This window comes from Mus musculus, chromosome 15, assembly GCF_000001635.26.
Source record: "Mus musculus strain C57BL/6J chromosome 15, GRCm38.p6 C57BL/6J".
In the NCBI taxonomy this organism is placed as follows: Eukaryota; Metazoa; Chordata; class Mammalia; order Rodentia; family Muridae; genus Mus; species Mus musculus.
In genome coordinates, this window is record NC_000081.6 from 32,601,580 (window position 1) to 32,627,236 (window position 25,657).

At 40.1% G+C, this 25,657-nt stretch overlaps 1 protein-coding gene across 5 annotated transcripts in view; it reads left to right on the forward strand.

Moving 5' to 3' along the window:
• Sema5a (sema domain, seven thrombospondin repeats (type 1 and type 1-like), transmembrane domain (TM) and short cytoplasmic domain, (semaphorin) 5A) overlaps positions 1 to 25,657 on the forward strand; it is a 451,529-nt gene that overhangs the window by 356,767 nt on the left and 69,105 nt on the right. For all 5 annotated transcript variants that reach the window (NM_009154.2, XM_011245340.2, XM_030248431.1 and 2 more), the window contains 2 exons: positions 7,644 to 7,851; positions 17,230 to 17,347. In NM_009154.2, the coding sequence (NP_033180.2) occupies positions 7,644 to 7,851; positions 17,230 to 17,347 (326 nt within the window). The remainder of the gene's footprint in view (positions 1 to 7,643; positions 7,852 to 17,229; positions 17,348 to 25,657) is intronic.

The following is a 25,657-nucleotide window of genomic DNA, read 5'->3' on the forward strand; positions in this document are numbered from 1 at the left end:
GATAGAACAGTCTCTTAGGTCATGGTTGCTTGGTGCACATCTGTCAGGTTCTGAAATGACCTCACAATGATTGCTTCCACTCTCATGGAGCACCTGATACCTGCCTGTGATCACTTCACTCACAAGGGTTGCAGTCTAGCTTCTGGGCTCCTGGCTGCATTCCCCAGCTACATAGCTCATACACTGCTCTTTAAGCTTGATGATGTTCCATTACTTTACTTGGAGCACAGAGCACTTGGTACCGTTCAGTGTGTTAGTTGTCAGGTTGTAACAAATGACTAACAAGAAATAACTTAGGGGAGGAATTATTCCAAAGATACAATTCATCACGGCAAGGAAGATCTGGAGGAGGGAGTCATGGATTGGGAAGTAGAGAGCAGGGAATGGCTCACTTTCTCCCTGTTCTTTTTATTTGGTCTGAGATCTCAACTCCTGGAAAGGTGCTGCCCACATTCAAAGTGGGGTGTCTTCATTCCCAGGTGAATATCTCTAAAATCTTCACAGACATACCTGGAGATATGTCTTCTTGGTGATTCTGAATCCAGTCAAGTTAACTATGAAGAGCAGCTATCACATTCACAGATGATCAAACGTTTGTAGAAAAAGAACCTTTTATTGGAATAAAATAATGCAGCAAGGTTTAATATGTGATGCAGAAAAAATGAAGTTCTCGTATTGGGGAGTTTGGACTTGTCCTTTATTTATGGGTGGGGATGCTTGGCACTTGGCTTTCTGTTGACAAAATCAAGATATCATGTATATCCTGAAGTTGTCTATTACAGCATCACAAGTGGCTAGAATTAATTAAAATGTATACACACACACACACACACACACACACACACACACACATATATATATACATATGGATTTCAAAGATTATATAAAATTATAATATTCTAGTGATTTTATGATTATATACAAAATATTGAATAAATAATGTATATAGTATTGAATAAAATATAAAACAAAAATCAATATTTGAGCCAATTTTAACCTATAGCTGGTGGCAAATATTTTAAATTATTTCTATGGATTGTAGCTGTCTCCACTGCATGGTGATGGTCTAGATAACCTGTGCATTCCCACATCTTCACACAAAGACTAGGTAGAGTTCACTGTTAGATAGCCAAACTCTGCTCCTAGAATATAATTTCATTTAAACCTCCTGAAAATCTCAGCCTTGTTTTCAGTTAATCTTTGCACAGCTTGTTCAGTAGCTTATTTGTTCCAAGATGTGAATCTATTTCCCTGTCGTGGAAGTTATGGAAAACAAGGCTTGGAGGTTCAAGGACCATTTCTCACATCTAGAATTCTTTGTAGGGATTTTGAAATATTTCTTTCAGAGTAGTCAGGTTGAAATTAAACTTACTGTATTTGTTGTGACACTATGAAAACTTTACATTTACACCATTGCATTTTCTCTTTGTTTTCCCCTTTGTTCATTCTCTAAGGGTAGGGATTGTTGAGAAGAAAAATTATGCTTTGTTGTTACAGGAATTCCCTTTAGCAAGACATTTTCTATGGTCTGGTCTTCCATGTCTTCAAGATGTATCACTATCAAAAGCCAATGGTGAATATTGTTCCTGTCCTGTATTGAGCTCTGTCAAAAATTCCACTGTTACCATTATGAGGCATATCAAGGAAGCCATCCAGTTTTTAGATGACTGGTCTAGAGACACAGCACAGTATTGTCTTTACTTCTTCAGACCATTGCCCTCTTCCCTTACTCTTAGAAATGTTCATCTCATGTATAATCATTTTTAAACATACAAATGGGAAAGCCACCATGCCTGTCTGAGTGGGCCTGCAATGTTGTAGAATGTCCCCTGTATTGATATAATGTGACCTTTTATATCTTCTAACTTTATCTTGTACATGTTAAGATATGCAACAATATTTACTTCTATTGTTTTCTCCAATCTTATTGGTACATTCACTTTCAGTGTTTGCTGTTGAGTCTTTATGTATCTTTGCCAGTGAAATGTGTTTCTTATAGAGTAGTACTTCCTAACCTAATTCCAATAATTACCCCCATTTCACTTGAGAAATTTTCAAGTGACTCAAGGTATATATATATATATATATATAAGAAATAGATATACAAATTAAACATTCACTGGCAATAAAGCATAAATAAATGTGTTGTAAAACAAAGTATATACACATATACATACATATATATGTATATATACACACATATATTTTCATATATATTATACATATATATTTTCATATAATATACATATATGTGTATATATACATATATATATGTATGTATATGTGTATATACTTTGTTTTACAACACATTTATTTATGCTTTATTTATTTATACATATATATGTATATATACACATATATAAAATATTTTTTCCATATTTAATTACTAGTTTGCTTTCATAATAATCAATGCTAAGAATGCTGTTTTAAAAAATATATAGTATACATGACAAATATGTCTACATCTTGCCACTTCAGAAATGGTTGGAAATTCTGTTGAAATTCAAAGTCAAAATTTATTTTAAAGTTTTTAATAAAACACATCAGCAAACTGAAGTAGCAATTTTTAAAATCAAACATTACAATTCAATACAATACAATACAGTACAGTACAATACAATACAATATAATACAGTGGTAAAATGATTTGGTAATTTCATGTTGAGGAGTAACTGTAGGAAGTTATTAAAACTATTTATTATAAATAGACCACTGTGTCTCTGTAAGGCAGAAAGCTTTTTAAGTCCAGTAAAAACACAATTCATAACATACAGTAGTCTGAAATCCTAGCAAAGTTGTTTCAAGTAGCATCTGTTGGTTTTTTTTTGTTTTTTTTTTTTTTTATTAATGGCATGGAGGCATGGATAGTGTAAAATACTCATGATGTGTGGTGAGAATCAAAGTTGCAGTCAAATTCTACAATGTGGCATGGCAAGTACTGCCAGGGATGCCTCTGATTCACTGCATGCTTCATGATTCCTTAGAAACAGAAGTAGAGAGTAATAGAGACCACTTACTATGGAATAATTGTAGTGGGGTGGAGAGCTGGGGAAAGGATCCTCTCCCACAGCCTGCATGTGTGATTTTGATGTGTGTGTGTGTGTGTGTGTGTGTGTGTGTGTGTGTGCACAGAAGCGTCTTACTGTTTTGTCAGTGCCTATCTTCAGCTGTACTGTGGCACATAGAGCAGAGCACAAACTGTAGGCAACAAACAATTGGCTGGTCTTCTTATCCAATCAGCTAGACTGTGTGTTTTAACTAAATAGTTAAGACCATTTACATTCTGGATTATTACTGAAAGATTGTTGACTGATTCTTTACATTTTATCGGTTGCTTCTCTGAATGATTCAAATGCATAGTTTTTCTTCTTCTCCATCTATATAAGCAGTTTTCCAGTTTGCTGATACGGTCATGATTGATTCTTTTTATTATTTCTACAAAATGTATATGTTCTGTGACCCAAGATTAAGACTTTCTTCCTCCTCTGATTTGTTTGTTTGTTTGTTTCCTTTGCGGTATCAGGTTAACCGTAAATTGCTCCAGTTTGTGCTTTTCTTGAAATATCTTTGCTCCCCATCAATTTCAAATTAGAACATGTTTGGAGGAAATGACCCTGGTTGGTGGTTCTCTGCTTATTTTGAGGAACTGGACTTTGTTCTTTCAAAGTGTGCTTGTCTTTGGGTTACTACTGAGGGGTCTGATGTTATTCTGATTGGGTAGTCTTTATACATCTGTGGGATTTTTTGGTAGATTTTAATAATCTTGCTTTATTCTATAGTTGTTCAATTTTAACTATGATGTATCATGTAGACCTAACCACATCTATTTTGTATTCAAAGTTTTATTTATATATAATATACCAGATATTAAAATTTTTTACATTTCCACTTATTTCCATGCTCTTGAAATATTTCTGCGTTAATTTCAGCAACTAGGTATGCTATGTCCTCACTGAAGATTTTTATACTTGTTCTCTTGATCATATCCCAGTGATCAACCATAAAGTTGTGGTTATGTTTGTCTGTTGATTGTTTGGTTGGTTTAATTACGTGGTTAAAGCCAGCTACTATATCATGAATGAACAGAGGAGAGAAAGCAGCATCAATAATGTACAGTATGTTAGATCAGGAGAGCCAGAAATAACTCAGAGGAAACAGTGTTTTCCAGACACCACAAGGCATGCACTTAGGAACTCATAGCAGTTGAAACAGTATACCCAAGGCCTGTGTTAGTTTAAGTCAAATGAAATTGTAGCACAGAAGTTGTGCAGGGGAGAGACGGGTGCAAAAATGCCACCACTGGCTACAGGGCTCTTGGCATTTGTCATCTGTTGGGAGAAGGAAAATGGATTTTCTTTTATAATTTGACTCCTTTTAGACCAACCGTACTTCATAGACCACTGCCAAGAGTAGTTGGGCAACATAAATTGTATTCAATGCATTTAAAGATAAAAGAAGAGAACTTGGGACCGGAGAGATGGCTCCGTGGTTAAGAGCACTGACTGTTCTTCCAGAGATCCTGAGTTCAATTCCCAGCAACTACATGGTGGCTCACAACCATCTGTAATGGGATCTGATGCCCTCTTATGGTGTGTCAGAAAACAGCTACAGAGTACTCACATACAAAAATAAATAAATAAATAATTCTTTTTAAAAAATATGTACAGGAATAAGAAGAGAACTTATATTTGTGTAGGTAAGCCCATGGGGATAAAGAGGTTGGATCTGGGAGGGGTTAGGGAAGGAGAACTGGATATGATAAACATTTTATTAATTCTCTAATTAATAAAAATATCATTTAAAGCGAAAATAAGATTAGTCATTGAAAACATTAGTAATTGAGTGACATAAGGGACAAGGTTAGTGAAGGAAAACAACGCATAAGTAAAAGATTGGGAGGCACAGGCCCTGGAGAGGAAGAATGAAGTAGCTAAGCAACGAACATGGGGGTAAGAAAGGCTGCATGGATAGAGAGAAAAGTGACAGCAAAACTGCATAAACATGAGAAGGGCGAGAACAAAGAATACTAGTTTTTCAAATATTAAATAAGGTCAAAATAATAGTGTATCGGAAACTGAGAAGAGCTGGTGTATAACAAGAGGCAAAAATACAATTAAAATTAAGGTGAGTATAGGGAACTGGCATGGCTTCTTACCTCGTGCCCTGATTCTCAAGATCACTATAAGAGAGGGAGTCATGACAGAGGGAGTGTGAGCACAGAGTAAGGGTGAGGCTCAGGCAAGGGAGGGAAAGGCAGCAAGGATACAGACTTGAGCTCGGGATCACTCTATGGTAATCTCAACAGGGATGGAATGAGGATTTATAAGGAACTTGTCATGTTACCAGATGTTCACAGATAAGAAGAGACAGCAGAGCCCTGGGTCACAGAATCTTCATTTACCATCTTTCATTCAAATGCTAAGAACCAGCAGGCTGGAGTACTGGGTATAGGGTGTGAAAGAAAGCATACGTTGAATGTTTTACATCGCTGACATCTTACTGGAATCAAATTATTAAAGCTCTATTAAAATTTAGTGCTTTCTGCAATTTTGTAAGAATTTTAAGCACCAACTAAGTTGACTCCAGGGTTATTATTAATTTTGGCAGGTTTCTCAGAATGTTAACTGTTGAATATGTTCTAGTTTAGACCTATTTTTTTTGCACACCATGTTAACAGCCACATTCACAAAGTAGTCATAGTCACTCTCCTGTTGGACTCCCATCCGTCCTGCCCCTCACTGACTCAGACATTGGTTAGGAGGTCCAGCTTTATCACAGTGATATTTTTAAAACTATTTGAGCCATCCCACTTACCAAGGTTAGCCACGCTGGCTTCTCCCCAATCTTTGACTTGAACTGACAATACTCATGTTACTGTGATATCCTACAGAGTGGAATGTTCTGTTGCTCCTTGGGAAGCTGACAGCTCCATCTGCCAGTGTGTGGGTGTTTTGTTTTGTTTTGTTTTGTTTGTCTCAGATTGTTGTAGCTGAGATATCAGAACTGAAGTCACCTCTTGTCCCTGAAGCTCCCATTGTACCATGTGTAGTCCTCCGAGCTTTGGTTACTGATGCCTTCTATTGTCTTGTGCAGGTTGAACTGTAATCACCAAAGCTGGGGCGGGGGGCTTGTTTGTTTGTTTGTTTGTTGTTTGCTTGTTTTTCACAAGCTTATGATCTCTAGTCACCAAATCAGAAGGAAGTTTTGTTATAGAGTAAAGGCTTTATCAAAATGGTCTTGCTCATGCTTTATGAGCCATGAGCTTTCTGAATGGCCATCATTGCCTGTTTTTTAGTGCATGTAGACACTCCTGTCAGAAATTCTATGTTTGCTGGATATTTTTCAACACTAATATTTAGCCAGCTATCTTGAAGGAAACTTAAGCAGTTGTTACACTGTGTATATGACATGAAAGAGAGATTTCGAGAAAATGGAGCTATTTCCAGTTTACATTTTAAGTAAAGCCAGACTAATATATTGTGTCCATGTCTTTTCTCTTTAAATGTAGATGGTCCTATTATCTAAGACTTCCATAAAGATGCCAGGTGTAAAGTATTATCTCTTCAGACTTTTCGACTTATTTGGTTGAAGCTCCTTCAAGCCAAAGCTTCTGAGTTTCATTTCTGCTTTTAAGATAACCTCTAAAGCTGCTTCCGTGTTTATCAAATAAGAATCACTATGATTTAAAGCATGATATCCTGGTGGGATTATTCAGTTTGTACTTTCAAGATAGCTTCAGATAGAACTGATAGTTATTGGTGGTGCTTCAAGATTTTGCAGGCAAGCAACAGTGTCCTTTAAGCTCCTGTGCCTCTCCCTCACAGAAGTGTTATCTGTCCTCCCTTAAGTCCTTGATGGGTGAACTAAAACAGTAGTGAGTCATGATTCCACTGAAGGTTGAATTTTTGCAGGAGCCATGTATCAGATATGTATATCATGATTGATAGTAGTAGCAAAATTACAGTAATGAAGTAGCAACAAAAATTATTTTATGTTTGGGAGGTAGGGTCACCAGTCACCAAAACACTGTATTAAATGGTAAAAACATTAGGAAAGTTGAAAACCACTGACCTAAAAGGAGCTTGCTCCACATCCCTCATAGCCTATCTGTAGAGTTGCATGGTGCAGAGGTCCTCAGCACAGGCAATATTAAATGCATGAACCTGAGTCCAGGAAGACTTGAATCAGTTCCAACATGTGTCAAGTTCAAAATACCAAAAATGACCTTGTATTTACATTCCAAGTCACTTTGCTTCTTCTGTGAATGGGTAGCAATCACCACGCTGTCATCAGTGATCTGAGATTTGGTTTTTTTTTTTCTCCTGGTATTCTGCAGCTATTTTAATCTTCAGTAAGGTTTAGCGTGCCTCTTGTTCTCAGGCTTGCAACTGCAGAGACAAATGGCAGATCAGGAGTTCTCACCACTGGCTACAGTGAAATATCACTGCAGAGCTTTAAAGGACATCGGGACCTGAATTCTCCATCCAGTGTGGCCCACGCGAGAGGCCTCTGCATTACTGGAAGATGCTCAAATGACTTCATGGGCTGAAGAATTATGGCTGTGTGCTCTGTACACATTCTGCCTAACTGAAGACAGCTGTGCTACCTGTGTGCTCTATTTTCTTCCTGTCTTGTCTTCACAGATTATGGCACCATTAAGAAAGTACGAGCTCCCCTGAGTCAGAGCTCAGGCAGCTGTTTGCTGGAAGAGATTGAGCTTTTCCCAGAGAGGAGGAGTGAGCCCATCAGGAGCCTGCAGATCCTCCACAGCCAGAGTGTCCTATTTGTGGGACTACAGGAGCATGTGGCCAAGATCCCCCTGAAGAGGTGCCACTTCCATCAAACACGCAGGTAAGGAATCCCAAGGGTGAGGGCACCTGTGCCAGCCTTTCAAATCTCTGGCAGTCAAAAGGCTGTAAAACCATACATCTGTGGGCTTATTATATTCTGGGACACAGGGTCTTCATTGAAATGGGTTTTTGTGATGCCACTAACCTCTGGATATCTATGGAGGAACCATGTGGCTAACAATTGTGAGCAGTAATAGGTGTGAAAATGAATTATTCAGTATATGATAACTCTCAGTGGTAGTGCTAGGATCTAGTGCCCCAGGATAAGCTAATATTTTATTTGAATACAGAGAAAGAGAGAGAAAGAGAGAGAGAGAGAGAGAGAGAGAGAGAGAGAGAGAGAATATAAGATAAAGTAGGCTCATGCCCCTAAGAAGAAACATCAATGCTGTCCCAAAACTCCATCATTCCGGATCATCTATAGGATATGTCTTGTTCCTAACACCCTTGCAGTTTATTCCAAAGGTCCCATTGTTATATAATCAATTAGTGAGGGGAAGGAAATCTTGGAGGTACAGGGAAAGCCAAATGTCATAAATGCTTTCCAATTCCCAGCTACAAGCTATCTCTCCAGCCCTACCCTCTTTTTTTCCTAGGGAATGTCCAGTGTTGTCTACAATGTATTTTTAAGTTTAGTTGGGTTGGTTTGGAAGCACTTAGGCCCAGGTGCTTAGGAAATGGAAGAGGACTATGAACACTAGTTGACTAGCTCTGTAATGTTTATAGTGTTGGAAACTGAAAATGAATTCTGGACTCTGACAGAGTTCTGCTCTAGAGGAGCTTGGTAGCTTTGCTTAGAGCAATTCCCCTAAGCAAGACATACCGGAAGGCTTATGTAGAAGTGACATTTTTACTATACTATTTGCAAACCCCTGCAGTGCTCAGGCCATTCTGTTTCTATACAGGGAGCCCGAGGCAGGAAATTCATAGTACACACCTGTCACTGATCATTTTGACCATGGCTCCAATGTACTTCATCCTCACTGTCTCAGCTCACACATGTGACTTGCTCTAGAATCAAATGGGATGATGTATACATTATAAAGTCGAAAGGTCTCTGCATGTTCTTAATGTAGATGGTTTTTTTTCTTTTCTTTCTTTTTCTTTTCTTTTCTTTTCTTTTCTTTCTTTCTTTCTTTCTTCCTTTCTTTCTTTTTTAAATGTGTAACCATTGTTATACATTATGTGTAAACATGGTTATACAATGTTTCCTGCAGGATGGTACTGTGAAATGAAATCTGTATAACATTTCTCTGATATCAAAAAGAGCTGAAGAACAGTACAGGGATAGTTTTATGAGTTGTAGTGTGAATGTTGTTAGTACACAGTGACAGTTATTAGTGATCCTCTTTTATATGTCTTTGATTTCTAACTTTAACCAAAGACTGTTTGAAACTTGTTCTGCGCATGTTTGTGCAAGCCCAGTTTGAGGCAGATGTAACTCCCTTCTGAGTGTTGATCATTCACTGTATAACAGGGATGGTTGGGGTGTAGCCAAGAGACATCTGCTAGCCAAGCATAGCTGGAAGGAAACCAGTTTCCCAAGTTACTCTGTTAGATCCAAATTCTCCTAGGACTTGCTGGGGTCAAGACAGGGTCACAGGCGGGACAACATGGGTCTGTGCCATGTGTGGCATTGCTTGCATTCATTGACTAGGAGTGTAGTTGCAAAGCATGAGATAACTCATTATTTTCACTGTGCTTTCATTCAGTGAGTTCAGGTCACCTCAGCTTCTTCAGCTCAGGAAACTAAACCACCTAAATCATGGGTAGGAGTACCAACAGAGGTATGGTGCCCGCTGTCTGTCACGCTATCGTCCATCAACTATCTGGAATCCACAGTGGCTGGAGCCACCAGGTGCAGATGCAATAAGAGAATGGTTCTTGTTTAAGTGCATCCTCAGCCTCCATGGTAGAAGAGACGCTCATGTGGCTGAATCTCCCCTCTGTTTATTTTTCACCTGCTCACAGCTAAACGACAAGCGAGCACAGCTCCACTGTGAGCCCATACACTGGGCTTCTGTGTGCCACAGTTGGTATGCTTGTGTTTGGCTCTTAGTATTCCCTCTGAGAAGGAAATTCTAAACACTATGAACCAAGCATCTCTCTGTGTGTCTTCCAATGTGCTTTTCCAAGTGTCCTCTTCCTATGGAAGGACGAGAAAGCATCCCCAGTTAGAACTCACAAGAAGACTCTATCTGGTAAACACAGCATGCTTGGATTTTTTAAATTATTTATGGAAAATATAGTACTTTGTTTTTTAGAGAAACAATTTTAATTCTCCATAAATATGCTTAGTGAAGCACATTGATTAAGAATGAGCTAATAATAGGATTATGTAAAAAAAAATTTTTTTGCCAAATACATTCTTTAGTAAACTATCAATAATTTGGTTGTACTCTTAGGAACTCTATTTCATAAATGGAACTTTGCAATATTTAAAAAGAGAAAGTGATCTTATGCAAATAATGTGCTTCAAATGTAAATATGATACTTTTGAAGGAGAAAATTGTCTCATGAGAATCTTTATATTTTTCATTTTGTTGGTTATCTGTTTTTCAAAGACTATTTATGTAATTTCACAGTAGTTTTTACATTTCTGCCACATTTTCCTTTATTATTGAGTCAAGTCTGAAACTCTCATTGTTCACATGAAGGTAGGAAGTCCAGATGTCAGTTTAGTGTCCTACTCAAGGTCACATACCTCCTTCAGTGACTCACTCAGACCAGGGCCAGCCTGTCTGCCCCCACATCCATGCTATATTGATGGTTCCCTCTATGCAGAGAAGTTGCCACAGATAGGGTCTGATCTTGTGAGCCACTGAGTTCACTTTCTACTACAATTGTTTTTCAAGATATACTGTCTAGGTCAGAGGTTCTCAACCTATGGGTCGCAACACCCCAAGAGACTATTGAAAAACAAAGATATTTATGTTATGAATCATAACAGTAGAAAATTGTAGTTATAAAGTAGTGAGGAAATAATTTTATACCTGTGGATCACTACAACTATTAAAGATCGCAACACTTGGGGAGATGAAGAACTGCTGCTCTAGGACCAAGAACACCAGATGTTTTAGCTATGCTGTCTTCTATCAGCTTCCTCATCTTTGCCCTTGCCCTGTGGTAGATGAAACCAGCATAGAACAGGCTCCCAAAGCATCCCAAACTGAGTATCTATCCCAGTTGTTCTCAGGGTGACCATACATCCTTGGGGGAGGCTGCTGCCAGTCCACTGTTCATCTTCACTGTAGCTCAGAAAACAGCCTGCTGGCACGAGCACTTATCTAGAAGTTATTTTAGAAGAAAAATATCTTAAAGTTATACTTTAGTCAGGTTTTATCACAAACCTGACTTATTTTAATGTGAACATGGTTCGATGCTGCCATTTAATAAATCTTATAGATAATCACTCAAATGATGAAGCCAAACCGAGGTTCTTGGAGTGGCAGTCATCTCTGGGAATATCATTTCTATGTGATGACTGAGCACACATATTTATCTCTTTCCTAACATGAGCTGATATTTTCAAGGTTCTGAGGTACCAAGGATCTAACATCCCAGCTGTAGGTCAGTGTTTGACAATACCTCATGAGTGCCACCTCTTGGGCCCTTTGCTCTTGGTGTCCACTCCCAGTGTTCATCTGTAGCCTTGGAAGAAAGAAAAGTTCTAGATGACAGAGCACAGGGTGGACCTGACACAACAGCTACTAACTAATCTCTTTCTGGCTTATCCATCAATATGAAATCATAACCTGGTACTTAGGGTGTTGATAGACTCTGACACTGGACTTGGAGAGTTCCCATTTCACTGAGTCAGGAGGCAGAGGTGACCACAGGACTCAGGCTTTCCTAGCCATATCTAGAAGTCAGGCTATTCTGCCTTCCCGCCTCTGGAAGTCTTGCAAGTCCTAAGATAGTTAAATCTCTCCAACTCTCACCAAGTGAAAGTGTGGAAGATTAGTGGGAGGGCCGTGGACACACGTTTTTAAAGTCATTTTAAGAAGTATATATTCACCATCTAGATCCTCAGCTCAGGAAATGTTCCTTGGACAAGGAAGGAAAATACCCCCAAGTATAAAATTTCTGTTACAAAGAATGAGCTTTTCCCTGATGTGTGGTCATCATGACAAGCCAAGGCTATGGGCTGAGCAGAGCTTGACAGTAAATAGACATGTCAAATATATGAGCTGCTTTTGGATTCAGAGAGTTTAGACAACCAATCGAGACAAGAAAAAAATCATCTCTTAGACACAGTACTCCACAGAAAGACACCAAAGAGTAGAGTCTGGGACTGATGCCATGAAATAGCCAAGGCACCTGCTCAGGTAGAGGTCTTCCCTTAGATGCTGGACCATTAGAGAACTTGCAACGGTCTCTTAAGCGATGGAGTACAACTTCATGAGGTCAGCCCTAGAATTCTCAGAGGAGGGAGGTAGAAAGGGAATGACTTTATCGCATTCCCGCTGTTCCAGGATCCGAATATTTTGCAGCATTCTGCTGAAGCTTATGTAGTCCATCTGTTGCTACCGAGCCATATCATATGGCTTGGCTTCATGGACTTAAGAACAGTTGTCATGGTGCTGGAGTGAAAACATCCCTGTGTTTGTTCTGTTTAGGTAAAACTCAGCAGGGTACATGTAGTCTATGGACTTTCATCCACTAATTCTTGAGTTAAAGCAGTATGTCTTTTGCCTGGATGTACTTCTATCACATATGTTAATACAGAAACAAATTATTAAACTTTGTAAAATGATTAAATTGCAAAGATGTATTACAAAACCTAATATTTTCTGAATTTTGTAGAATTTCATTACTTTGGAAACTATTGTGTATTCTCTCTTTATTTTTTTACACTCTTTACCTATGTAACATCAGATTAGCGCCCCAGGTCATAGAGCTTGCATTGTGTATATGAGAGATCCACTTGAATCTCAGAGAGCATGTGTAAACAGCAATGATTATAGCCTTAGAGCAGAAACTAAGAATAGCACAGGTTCTATCCTGCTGCATCATCTTTAGCACCAAGGCCTGGCTTGACCTCTGCTTTCAGGTTCCTTTGGTTTCCAGCACCATGTACACCTCCAAAGAGGCTCAGTATATATTTGATGAATTGCCATGTGGGCCCTGTTCTGAATTCCCTGCTGTCTTCTCATAGCCTAGTGGAGGGTGGCAAACATATAGAGAACTAGAAAGGTAAGGTGATATAAGTAGTAAAAAGAGTAGAAGTCTGTGATTCTTTGGTACTTCTGTTGTGTGATATAGTTGAGATTAGAAGGAAAGCCAGCCCAGAAACAGATACAGCCATAGGTGAATCAGGAAATGCCTCTAGAATTGTGTTTCACAAAACTGGAAGGAAAGATGGAACCATTAAGAAAAAAATCTTGGACTTCACTGGGCAGAGCTAGTGTCTGACCCACTCTTAGTTCAATCACTGTAATGGTATCATTAAGGTAAAGGAACTAATACCTCATTAAGAAAATTAGTATGGAAATTAAGTACTGTAGGACATCAGTTGCTTTAAAGGGCAAAGTTTTCAAAGGTAGACATAAATAGGTTGACACCATTATTAATTAAGTGTTCTACAGACACCATCTGCCCAATTGCAAAGTTTACCAAATGCTGAGAAAATAGCATCACCCTCCATGTTCCCAGTGAGACACCTTCAGTCAACTAGTTGCTCTCATGCAAGCATCCAGGAGGAGCTTTTGGTGAACATTAACTTTACAAAGTAAATATTCCCCTTCCACAATTAGTTTATTGATTTCCAAAACTCAATGTCCTGAAACTTTAACCACAGTGGCATTCATTGGCTTAGCTGGCAAGTCTATGGCTTTCCTTCGTCAGTTCATTCGCAATGTATTTATAATGCTTAATACATTCTAAACACGAAGCCAGTTCCTGAGTGTATGATGACAAATGATGCATCCCTGACCCTGCCTGTGTGGGGCTCAGAGACTAATGAGAAATTCTGCCATAAATAAAATTATCTGAATATCTAATGTAGAATTGAGTCAAAGGTTCCTGGGGTTGTATTACATTTTATCCCACAATGGATTTATCATTATACCTGATTCTATACCATGCTAGGAACCAATCCCTTCACCTAATGTCCAATTATTTCTTAAGCCTTATCTGAATTAGTACTGGTATTCTAATTCTCAGCTTCCAGAACTAAGCACCAGGTCATGGCAACACATTCAATAAATTTTTCACTCAGTGGGTGAATTTGGGGCTATTAAATGGTGACTGGCAACTTCTGTATGCATGCAATGATTGTAACTGTTTAAATATAGAGGGGAAGAGGCATCCTATGTACCCACATGCTACGTACAACAGTACAGAGCTCTCTGTAAGAGGGATCCCAGGAGGAGTCAGGCTGGAACACAATGTCCTTTAGCATTATTAGAATACCCCTTGAACCCTCCCGAGGTGAAGTGGAAACTCTCAAACTGTGATGGAAAGCAGAACATAAACCTCTGTGACCTCCACTACTGCTAATAACTGTACATTACATTACTGCTCATTGCGCAATTATCAGGAAAGCACACAGGCTTCATTATGCAGGGTATGAAGCATGCCCAATTTGAGAGGTGTCTCACTAAAGATAGTATGTATGATACGTGCAAAATCGCTAATATTCATCATTTTAGTGAATCACACGAAGTAGACCTACAATTCATGATAGATCTACTTCTGGCAATAATAACACATATAGCAACCTTGGCTACATAGTAAAAAACAAAATATTGTACGCCCAGCGTCCTATAGATGCGCTGTAGTCTACTTGTATTCTACAGTGCCAAGCTCTGAATCTTAAGTGTTTTTCTCCCTGGTCTGTTATTTGTGAGCTATTTCAGTGTAGTCATGTTACCACCACAGTGGTAGAAGTGGCACACAGGTGTCTAAGCTTAGCCAAGTGTGCTAAAAATAATCCATAGGTAAAACTGACTCCTGTAGGCTCTGAGTTTCCCTTAGTAGTGCTGTAGCTAACCAACAGTTTGGGGAGTCTTCTTTCTGATTCATATTTAAAGACAGCATGTTGCTGTCTGGCCTAAATGAAAATCTAAGTAATTGGTGTATTCTAACCAGTCAGCTAGATAGTTTTATTTGTCATTGGAGAAGCACAGCTGAAAGGCCTTACTAATAATACAGGCCCCCATCTGATACCTATGCCACAAGCCTCCTACCTTTGAGCTTCAGGGGCACAGCTGGGCACACAGTTCCATGGAAAACCTGGGCCTCAGTATCATCTTTGTCTCTAAACCTGCCCCCGAACTCTCAATAGCAGCAGTGCCTGAGCTCCCCCTAAGAATTTTATTGCTGTTTAATTTACTGAACCCACCATTTTAGAATATAACCATTCCCACATACTGAAAAAACACTCTGCATATAAAAATATTATGAACTTGGGACTCATTTGAACCCCGGATAGAGACAATGAGCAAGAACTCAGATTCTCTGTGTATGTGATCATAAGAGTGATAAAAGAGATGGAAGTTATGCAATAGGTTAGCAATAGGAATAAGAATTCAGTACAGCATGGTTCCTTGTCTTTCCTGATGAAGGGTTACTGTCAGTTAATGCAGGTCTTTCTGAGATGCCATTTCCCATCCTTATTCGGTATGCATAGTCCACTGAAAGTTGGGTGAAAGCAGCCCTGTGCTTCACATACAAGTCCAAAATCAAACACACTACATGGGAGTGCTTGCTTACTGTCCCAGGCCCTGGAATAGCAAGGTAGTAGAATATCCAATTCAAGATCAGCCATGTCTAGAAGCAGACAATGTGCCACATAAAATACAATAAGTTATGGCAGTCTGAGCCAAGTGGAAGATAAACCGACAGGTCCATAGATTGCTTTTACACAGCTGAACCCACTGTACTAGATCCTGCTCTGTAGAGCAAGATCTTTACGAGATATTTGTCTGTCTGAATAAATAAGAGACTCAAGTGTGTGAAAGAAACATGCTTGCTTGTCAGCGTTCTGCTTTCCCTTTGAAGTATGAGGTATTTACAGGGCAGCCTGGGTCTTTAATGGACCTCAAAGGTTCTTGATTCAGTCCTCAGACTTTGGAGACTAGCCTCTGTTGCTTCAGAGTCTAGTGCCCCATCCAGCTGAGCTCCTTTCACCTGACTGTTTGACCAAATCGTCTGTCTTTTCTGATGTGGAGCAAGGAAAAATAAAAATTTGTGGGAAGCATTGTTTTTGATTGTGTTCAACAGTACGATGCTATTTTCCTAAGAATCAGTTTTAAATCCTACCGCTGTAGTTTTCCTGGCCTGGTAACAATTCTAAAGTTGATAATTATGCTATAGTATATCAAATATTAATATTTGATTTTACTATAGAGAATATTTAAATCTAAGTGAAAAAATTATTGTCAGGAGAGAAGATTAAATAATACTAATAACAAGTTTTACCCAAGTTTTTTTACAGTATTGGTGTGACTTTTTCTAATGAAGTACCTTAAATTCATTGATTTTTTTCATCTTTATTCTTATTGAGTTTAAGAAGAAATAAAAACCAAGAAAGAAAAAACCTAAATGCCACTTTCACCATGGCTACATTCATTGGAAACTCTTCTTTTCCACATGGCCTCTTAAAGAGACCCAACTTCCAAAAATAATAAGTCCTAATGATTGGTTTGGTGTAGACCAAGAGGAAATTATAAGTATGGGGTCTTTCTGTTGAATAGGCATTTGTGTTAGGATAGCAGCTGTAATATTTAAGGAGTAATGGAATTCTAAAACAACCAGAACCTTCAACATTGTAGAAAGACGAAACTGTTATTACAGGCAGAGTTTCAGAGCCCTAAACCTTCACTCTAATCCAGAAGGCTTGTTTTAGGTCTCCAGGTGGCTTTGCCGGTGAGGAAGGCCCTGAGCAGAAGAAGGAGTTCATTAAATGTCTCCCCTTTGGAAAGCTGGATTTAGCCTAGTGGTCAAGTTATATATATATATATAACATAAAAGGAACGTGAGCCCTTTGAATGGTTCTCTAAGTGTAGCTGTGCTGTAGTCACCCATAATTGTGAAAATGGGGTCACAGGCAGAGCAAATCCCAAGGTGAGGTGCATGCTGAACATGTCATTCTGTCAGTGAACAATGACTCCTTGCCCTTTCTCAGAAGCTACGAACATAAATGTGTTACCTTGAGCTAGTTCAGTATTGGGTCCCTCCCAGTTCCAGTGTTATCACAGCAAGTTAATGTCAAGGCAGGAGGCAGGAGATTTTCAGTCCTTCACTGAGTCCCCACCTCACCTAGGTCTGTTTCATAGGTCATGCTTGAATGATCTCCATTCCCAAGAACATCCTGTGGATATTTTCTTACAGTGAAGGAACTACGCAGTCAGTGTATTTTCATGTGTGCTTTCAGTGCCTGCATTGGCGCTCAGGACCCTTACTGTGGCTGGGATGCGGTGATGAAGAAATGCACCAGCCTGGAGGAGAGTCTGAGCATGACCCAGTGGGATCAGAGCATCCCCACCTGTCCGGTATGTGCACGCCCTCTCCAGATTCAAAAGTATTGTCCACGGGAGGCAGACCTGCATAGCTTACCTTTCAAAGTAGATCCATTGTTGCAAACCCAAAACAAATTTGTGTATCTATACTTGATCTATTCCTGGCTTGTAGGAGGACCACACAAGCCTCTACAGAGTTTGTAGGATGCTCTTACCTGTTTTACATTGATTTGAAATTCTTAAGATTTGACGCCCTGTTGAGCATAAGATTGTGGTTTTTACAGTTTTTGCCTTTTTTATAGTTTGGTGTGAATTCTTGTCCCTGTTACACTAATAAAATGTGAACTTCCACACTCATTCATTTCCCTTGGGGGCTATAATTCCAGAAGCTGGCCTAAGTGAAGATTTGAAGAATGAGTTAAAGGATATTACTGTGGCACCATGTGGGTCAGATTCACAGACCTTGGTCAGGATCATGAGAAAGCCTGGCAGCAGCAGCCCTGTGTGCATTACTATGCAGGACCCTGAGGAACAAAGAGAAACGGGCCTGCATTTACAACCAGACCCTGAATCCAAGAAAAGCAAAGCTCACTGTTTTCTCAGCTCGTCTGCTTGGGTCCTTGCTTGCAGAAAACAGTTTTCCTTTATTTCTGTCTCAGGCAGCAAGACATTTCTTCCTTGTGTTCTAGCATATGAACCAAAAACTGCTAAAATGTTAGCAGTTATATACTTGAAGTAGGTAGTGGAGCAGTTTGTCCCTCTGTGTGAGCCAGCTGTGGATCTCTGCCTGTTGGTTGTAAGCACCTCTGCAAGGCAGAAACAGAAACAGAATCTACACATTTACTGTTCCTGAGTGTATTAGACATACCTCCGGCTTCTGATTTCTCAGTGCAACTTCCAGAAGCTGCTCCTTCCAGATCCAAACAATATGCAAATGATGCTTGTTCTTCAACTTGGAAGGAAATGGAGCAGAGAGAAAGTTGGAATGTCAGCATCCTTGACAGATGTTGCTGTGGGTGGTGAGTCCATTACACAAAGGACCCTGTGTGGACATCATCGCTTCTAGGCATGCATAGCTCCCATCTGGGCTTAGATTAGAGGTTCTCAACCTGAGGGTTGTGATCTTTTGGGGGGATCAAATGACCCTTTAATTCACGGGAGACATATATCAGGTAGCCTACATATCAGATATTCGTATTATGAGTCATAACAGTAGCAAGGAAGTAGCAAGTATAATTATGAAGTAGGAACAAAAATAATCTTTGCTGGGGGTCACCACAACATGCAGAACTATATTAAAGGGTCACAGCATTAGGAAGGTTGAGAACCATATCTTAGAACCACTTGGCTGCGTAGTGCTAGGTCTTTGATTTCAATGGGGAAATGTTCTTCCATATCTTTAAAAATGGCTTGAAAAATACCAAGAACTGAAGAAATCCCCTTTTCAGTGCTGAACCTGTTAAGAGCACAAAGGCAGTCACCCTAAACATTTTTGCAGAAGGTAAAAAACATAATGAACAGTATCCAAAACGTCTGTCTGCAGTCACATCCTCACGAAGAGTCAATGCATCCTTCTGCATACTTTTGTCCTTGCATTTTTAATGGTTAAATAATGTGTGTAAGAAGCGGGCAGCATAACTGTGGTTTCTCTTAAATGGGAAGAACATTTCTCCCTCCACCCGTTGTTACACATATGCTCATCACAGCTAAGATGATTATGCGGAGGGAAATTTTCCCCCATGCATTTGCTTTATTACAGATGCACGTATTGAATATTTTACAGTAAAAATATGAAAGGGAAGGATCGACCAAACAGTTGTCACCCATATTGTCTCATATCAGGATGACAGGTCCTGTTAACTTTGCAGGGCAACATGGGCATGCGGTGAGGCTTAACCATAGCTCTGAGATATGACTTCAGACCCAATGTCAGTCACACATAGCAAGGTCTGACTCTCTAGACATGAGATGTGTCTATTGTGAAGAGCTTTGTCCTTTTACCTGATGGATTTGCTCACCTTGAGGTATACTTTTGGCAAGCTAATAATAATAATAATAATAATAATAATAATAATAATAATAATAAAGCAGTAATAATCTTGTTAGGTTTTAAGACTTTTACTTTAAAATGTCACTTCTATGTTATTTGTTCTTTTCTTTCACTAAAATAATATATCTTATTTGTTAGATAAGTGGTATCCAGAATTTCATGATATTGATATAATATTGGCTTTAAAATGTGCTATAATGTCGCTGTCACTTTAAGATGGTCTCTTAGGTTGTATTTTCTGTACTGAGGCCCAAACCCAGGAGTTCTCACTTGCTGGGCCAGAGCTGGATTGCCAGAGGATGGTGACCTTGTAGGTTCAGTGTTAAATAAGTTCTAAGATGCCGACTGATTTTAGAAATAGCAAATGCCAAGAGGTTTTTGCAATCGGCAAATACTTCTCATTCCTTCTGAAGGTTGCTTACCTACATCTTTACCCAAGCAAGTGGAACTTGCTAATTTGTATAATCTAAGGCCTTTGAAAGAAAAACAGGCATTTTATATTTTATGTAAAAGTATATGTTGAAAGAACATGGCCTTATTAGATTGAGTTCATTTAGTTAAAGACATATTGACAGGAAGTGACACCCCAGACACACTTGTGTGAACCCACCAAAAAAACCTAAATCCCCAAACACCTAGGTCAGGGACTGGAGAGGTGCGGCAGCAGTTAGAGAACATGCAGTGCTCTTGCAGAGAACCCAAGTTTGGTTTCTACCACCCATATTAGGAGGCTCACAACTTCCTTAATGACACCTCCTGGCCCATATGGGCACCTGCACCTCTGCTCACACTGATACACATATACAAATAGCTAAAACTTAAAACTCTTGTCTTTAAAGGACTCGGGGTCTGTGACGTGGTGCCAGTGAGTTCCTACAGGGACGTTCCACTCAAACTTCTCACACTGTGTATCTTTGACACCTGCTTTTCCTTGCTTGTGATGCTATAGGAGAATACCCAACACTGAGTCCTTTATAAAGCACAGAAATGTATTACCCACAGTTCTGGAAGCCAACAATGCACAATATCAAGGCACCAGAATTTGTTGTGATGAGAATTTCTTTCTGGGCCCCACATGTGGAAACGTGCACCTAAGAAGGGATGTCCCCTACGTGTCACAGGCACTAAATACAGATTGTCCCTATTCACTAGACTGCTAGAGGCTACACAAGACTATATCTTAGTCTTCTGCAAAGGTACAGCCTTGCCTTATAATTCATCTGGAGAGATAAGCATAGGGTGGATATTAAATTGATGTCATAACATAAGGCAAAACTTCCTGGGGAGCTTATCCAATATCCTGTTTCATGCAGTCACTGCATGGAGATATAAAAGACCTTGAAAATAAAGGGAGATCTAGTAATTCTGAAGAAACGATGTCCAGATAAAAATTTAAGACTTCAATTTAGTCATAAAAAAAAAAAAAAACAGTACTTATAGGAGCTGAAGGGATGGATCCATGGTTAAAAACTTGCTACTTCTCTCACAACTACCTGTGATTTTATTTCCAAATAATACAATGAATTCTTCTGCCTTCTGTGGACACACACATGTAACATTCCCTTACATGGGGACACACACACACACACACAAGAACATAAGTATAAAGAAAAATGGCAAGACATAAGAAATATATAAAGATGTGCTGGGGACTCCTGTATGCAACTAAAGTGTGTACACACTAGGCCAGCTGAGAATTAGCACCGGAATAGATCAACATGAAAATATTATTCTTCGTAACAGACTTGGATCCTTTGTAGCCAGCCCTTTGAAATTCCCTATTTCCTCAGTGTCAGGGGAGGTAAAGTAGGGTGCACCTGACTCTCGAGAGCCTCTTGTAGGAGAAGGCTATAACAGAACCAGAAGGGCAGCTGAGTGCACTTCACAGGCTCCTGAACCACCTTGTTTGCGCTCATCATTGGATAGGACTTGGGAGGTGACACATCGAATCCTCCCATGGTTGTCATGCACCGCTGATCTGTGTTGCATGTTTCAGTCTGACTTTGTATGTATTAGTATAAAGCACATGCTTCAAGAAGAAAATCACATAGGAGAAACCTGGAGAGAACTTTGGACAGTTTAAAGTGCTTTCTTTCATTCCGTCTTTCCCAGTACTGAGATAGGACTCAGACCTTACCTATTCGAGCCAAGTATCTGCTCAGGGTACCTGAGGCCTGCAAGTTCTTCCAGAATGTCACATAACTAACAAACCTCCACGAGATTTGAAAAGGTTGCCTCTCCTACCTGCAGCTTCCTCCCTGCTGGACAGAAATGAAACTACCTTCTTTCCTTGTAAATTAGTCACCGTCGCCACATTCTTATCTTGTTTGTGTTCCAACCAGTGGCTGCTCAATGGCGTTCCTTCCTCTTCCACTGGCTTATGAAAACGACTTCTGTGCGTTTTATTTGCTGTCACGCATGCTGAGTAACCCCTTCGCTCCTTTTCTGTTGCCATTGTTATTAACCCATTTCTTTGCGTGTATATTTAGGAAGAGAATTCTAAAAGCATCTCTCTGCCTAAAACCCTCATGTCAAGCCAGACCCACAGAAAGAGCAGAGACTGGCAAGTGTGGTGGATCTCAATAGGAAACAAGTGGGATGGTTGCCAGGGACAACTAGAAATACCTAGGGACATGGCTCAGATGTCATAAAAGGTGAATGTTACATTACATTCTACCTTCATATGCCAGTGCTCAAGCCAGGAGGGACTTAAAAAGCAGAAACTCATTTCTCTCTCAGCTGGAGAAAAATATTTTTTATAGACGTTCCTTACACACTCATGTTAGATCATCCACAAGAATTAGGTCCTATGTTTATCCTAGGATCAAGCCCTGACCAAAGTCACCAGGAGCCCATGTGTGTCATTTACCTTTTCACTGCTGTGACAGAACAACTGTGAAAGCAAACTTTTAAAGGAAACAAATTTATTGTGCCACACGGTTTCAGTCCACCATCTCTAGCATCTGTTGATTCTGGGCCTGAGGCAAGGCTTTCTAACCACGATGGCAGGGAGAACATGTCAATGGTCAAAGATGCTAACCTCCTGGAAGTCAATGCAGAAAGAAGACAGGGTCCAGGGGTTAAACCACATCCCGTGACCTACTGATTGTAGCCATAGTAACAAATTCCCCAAGAAAGAAGGTAGCTGTGGCCTGTCTGGTGGTGAGGAAGCTGCATACAGGAGAGGCAGCATCTTCGATAGGCCTTACTTATAGTTCATTGAGTGATAAACTTGATGTAGTGACCCATTAGTAATGCTATTGTCCTCACAGTCTATTCACTTCTGAATCCTGCTCCATCTGGGAACCCGGTTTTTAACATGTGAGTGTTCAGGATATTTATATTCAAACTGTGACTGCCTTCAACAGGCTAGGGCCCACCATTAGCGCTGGGCTTGAGTACAAACATCTGGATAATTCTGGGGGATCATTGGAATAAAGACTCTCAAACCCCTCCTATTCAGAAGGTTTCTTTCATAAAATCTTGCTTACTCGGGTATTCTTATCCAAATCTCTTTGAATTACAAAACTGGGAATTTCATGTTCCCCACAGAGCAAGCAATTCATTTCAAGGAAACACATAGGTTAGCCTTGTGGGTGGTTTATTTTCCATTTTCTTTTCTTCATAATTGTGACACTACTTCTTCTTTGCCAGTTATAAACACTGGATTTTGCTGTACAGCATGCAGACAGCTACATGTCCAAGTCACTGCTCTGCCTCACGCCTTTGTATTCTCACGGTGACATGCAATGCAGGTGGACCTGAAGGGAATACTCGTTGCCCCAAGTCTTATAATTTTCCTCCAATCATCTCTTCTTCTAGAAGTTCTAACCAGTATTTAGAGGACCAAGAAATTAAAAAAGAAAAAAATGTCTTTACCCTACGCTATCCTTTCCTCCTTCTCTGAGAAGTGAGAGGAATATAAGTGGCCAACTGTATTCAGGAACTCAGTTTCTTCACTGAATCTCCTTACCAAAGCTGTCTGTCCTTGGTCAGGACAGTTCAGCCTGTCACTCCCACCCGTCCTGGATTCAGCTGATAACTGTCATGGTGTGTGGAGGGAGCCTGGAGTATCTTTCCTTTGCCCTCCTTTCAGTTCAGGACTACGTTTCTGCCAGGGTTCCATGGTGAGATGACTTCGGCTATGGCTGGCAGTGTCTGTCAAGCTCTGACTCACCTGACTCCAGCACTCCTACCAACTTTCCCACCCGCCAACTAAGGATGGCTGAAGCTCCTTGCACAGATGGTCCCTGGGTTACACAGCATCTCCAGGACTTTGCTTAATGCTCTCTTGTCTCATTGCCTCCATGTATAATCCTATAAACTCCCATTTTGCCTCCTGGTGGGATCATGACAAACTCACACATGTATTCTTCAGTGTGATGCCCCAACTATTATAGCTACATTTCTTTCTGTGACCTTTGCGTGTGTGTGTGTGTGTGTGTGTGTGTGTGTGTGTGCGTGTGTGTGTGTGTGTGTAGGCTTGCTTTTTCCTAAGCTAGAAGTAATGTTCTAGAGGCTTCTGCTTCCTTCTCCAACATTAGGACTAGTTCAGAGTCTCAAACAGAAAAGTTCATCTGTCCATGAGGAAGTCATTTTATGTAAAATGTTACAGCTGGGGTAATGTGTTAACCTCCCTGAAAGTCTTTGTTCTGCATATCACTGTTTGAAGCTCTTCAACTTATCTTGACTTATACATTTGCTTAGATTCACTGTTTAGTTATCTGTATCAGATTTGTTTTCATATGGAGTTGGCCTGCCTAGGGGGCCTGGCATCTGTCTGCCATGCACAGAGAAGCAAGCCATAGACCCCACCACCACGGGGCATCGTGCAGCTCTGAGCTCTACAGTCCTTTCGTTCCTAGTTTATCTGCTCACCAAAAACTCAAACTTTTCAGCTGTCTGTTTCATTCCTGAACATTGACAGCCAATGGTATAAACCTGCCTGTGCTTTTTAAAAGTATACAGTATTTTCCATGTGAAAATGCCCACAATAGCAGTAGCTCACCTTCATCTTCTCATCTATAGTAAGAGTTTTTGTCCCAAATTCCTCTTCCCAGAAAAATGCCTCTGGCCAGGTCTGTGGACATTTGAGCAGTTTCTTCTCATCTGTATCTAGTCTGCTTTGAGACACTCACAGGAATACCAGTGCAGAAGCATATAGCTCTCATTCATCTGTGAAATCAGAATGGAAGCAACATCCTACCTGATTACGTGTGTTACTCAGGGCAGCCTTGGGCTATCTGCTTGGCAGGCACAGGTGTGCCATTTCCTGTAGGTAGCTCCCAGCATACCTCATAGGTAGACATTTCTTATCACTTCTCATTTCCACTGATGGATTCCCCACCTCGGGCAGGCAAGCAGGAGAGTCCATGAGAGTCTTGTCCCTATTCATGATCCTGGGGCACAGTCCAGGATAGCTCCTCCCTGTCTCAGAGAGTCAACACATTCTACAAAGAACAGCAGTGGCCTATATGAATAGTCAAGATAGCGTGGGTTGTGTATATATGGATATGATACAAATCGCCCTGCTTAATTGATGCCTAGTCTCTGAACAAGAGACATGGGCTTTTTACATCAAAAACAAGAATAACCATGTTTATGTCTCAGGCAAGGGTCCGTGTACGAGTATTATCATAGACCCAGTTAAGTAATGGATTAAAGCAATAAAGATATTGGGCATCAATGTGAAAAATGTCCAAAGTAAGAACTTCACTGATTTAACAAGAGCACCTGGAAAGTCAGAAGCTTGTATCATCTTGTCATGCGAGGCATGTTGCTCTGTAGAAGCATGTGGTTTCCAGGGAACCCTGAGGTCCAAGTAGGAACTGTGGCCAGAAGTGTTATTTATGTCCCAACCACACTCAGACCCATCATTCAGCATTCTGTCTGCAGTGACCTGCAGGAGTCTCCGAGACTGTACCCTCAGCTCTCTCTCAGTGTCTCTGCCTTGCATTTCTTTTTCAAAACCCAATGGCAATAAGGTGTCTGTCGCTGGCTCTCGGTGACAGGGAACAACCCAGTCATGTGACCCTCTGACACATTTATTCCTCTGACATCACGAAGCTGTCCTTGACAGCAAGCATCCCATCCAGCTGCTTTATAGGTTCCTTTCCACTCTGTACAACTCAACACAAGCATTGCACAAGCTTGTTGCCCATCCTCAGCAGCATCCCTGCTATGCCCTCAGTAGCTGTTACATATAGTCTTGAGCAGATGCCAAGACCTTCCTGGTCAGCATACAAACTCTGAGAGGTGTTCATAGTATAGCTTTGGCAAGAAGAAGCCTGAGC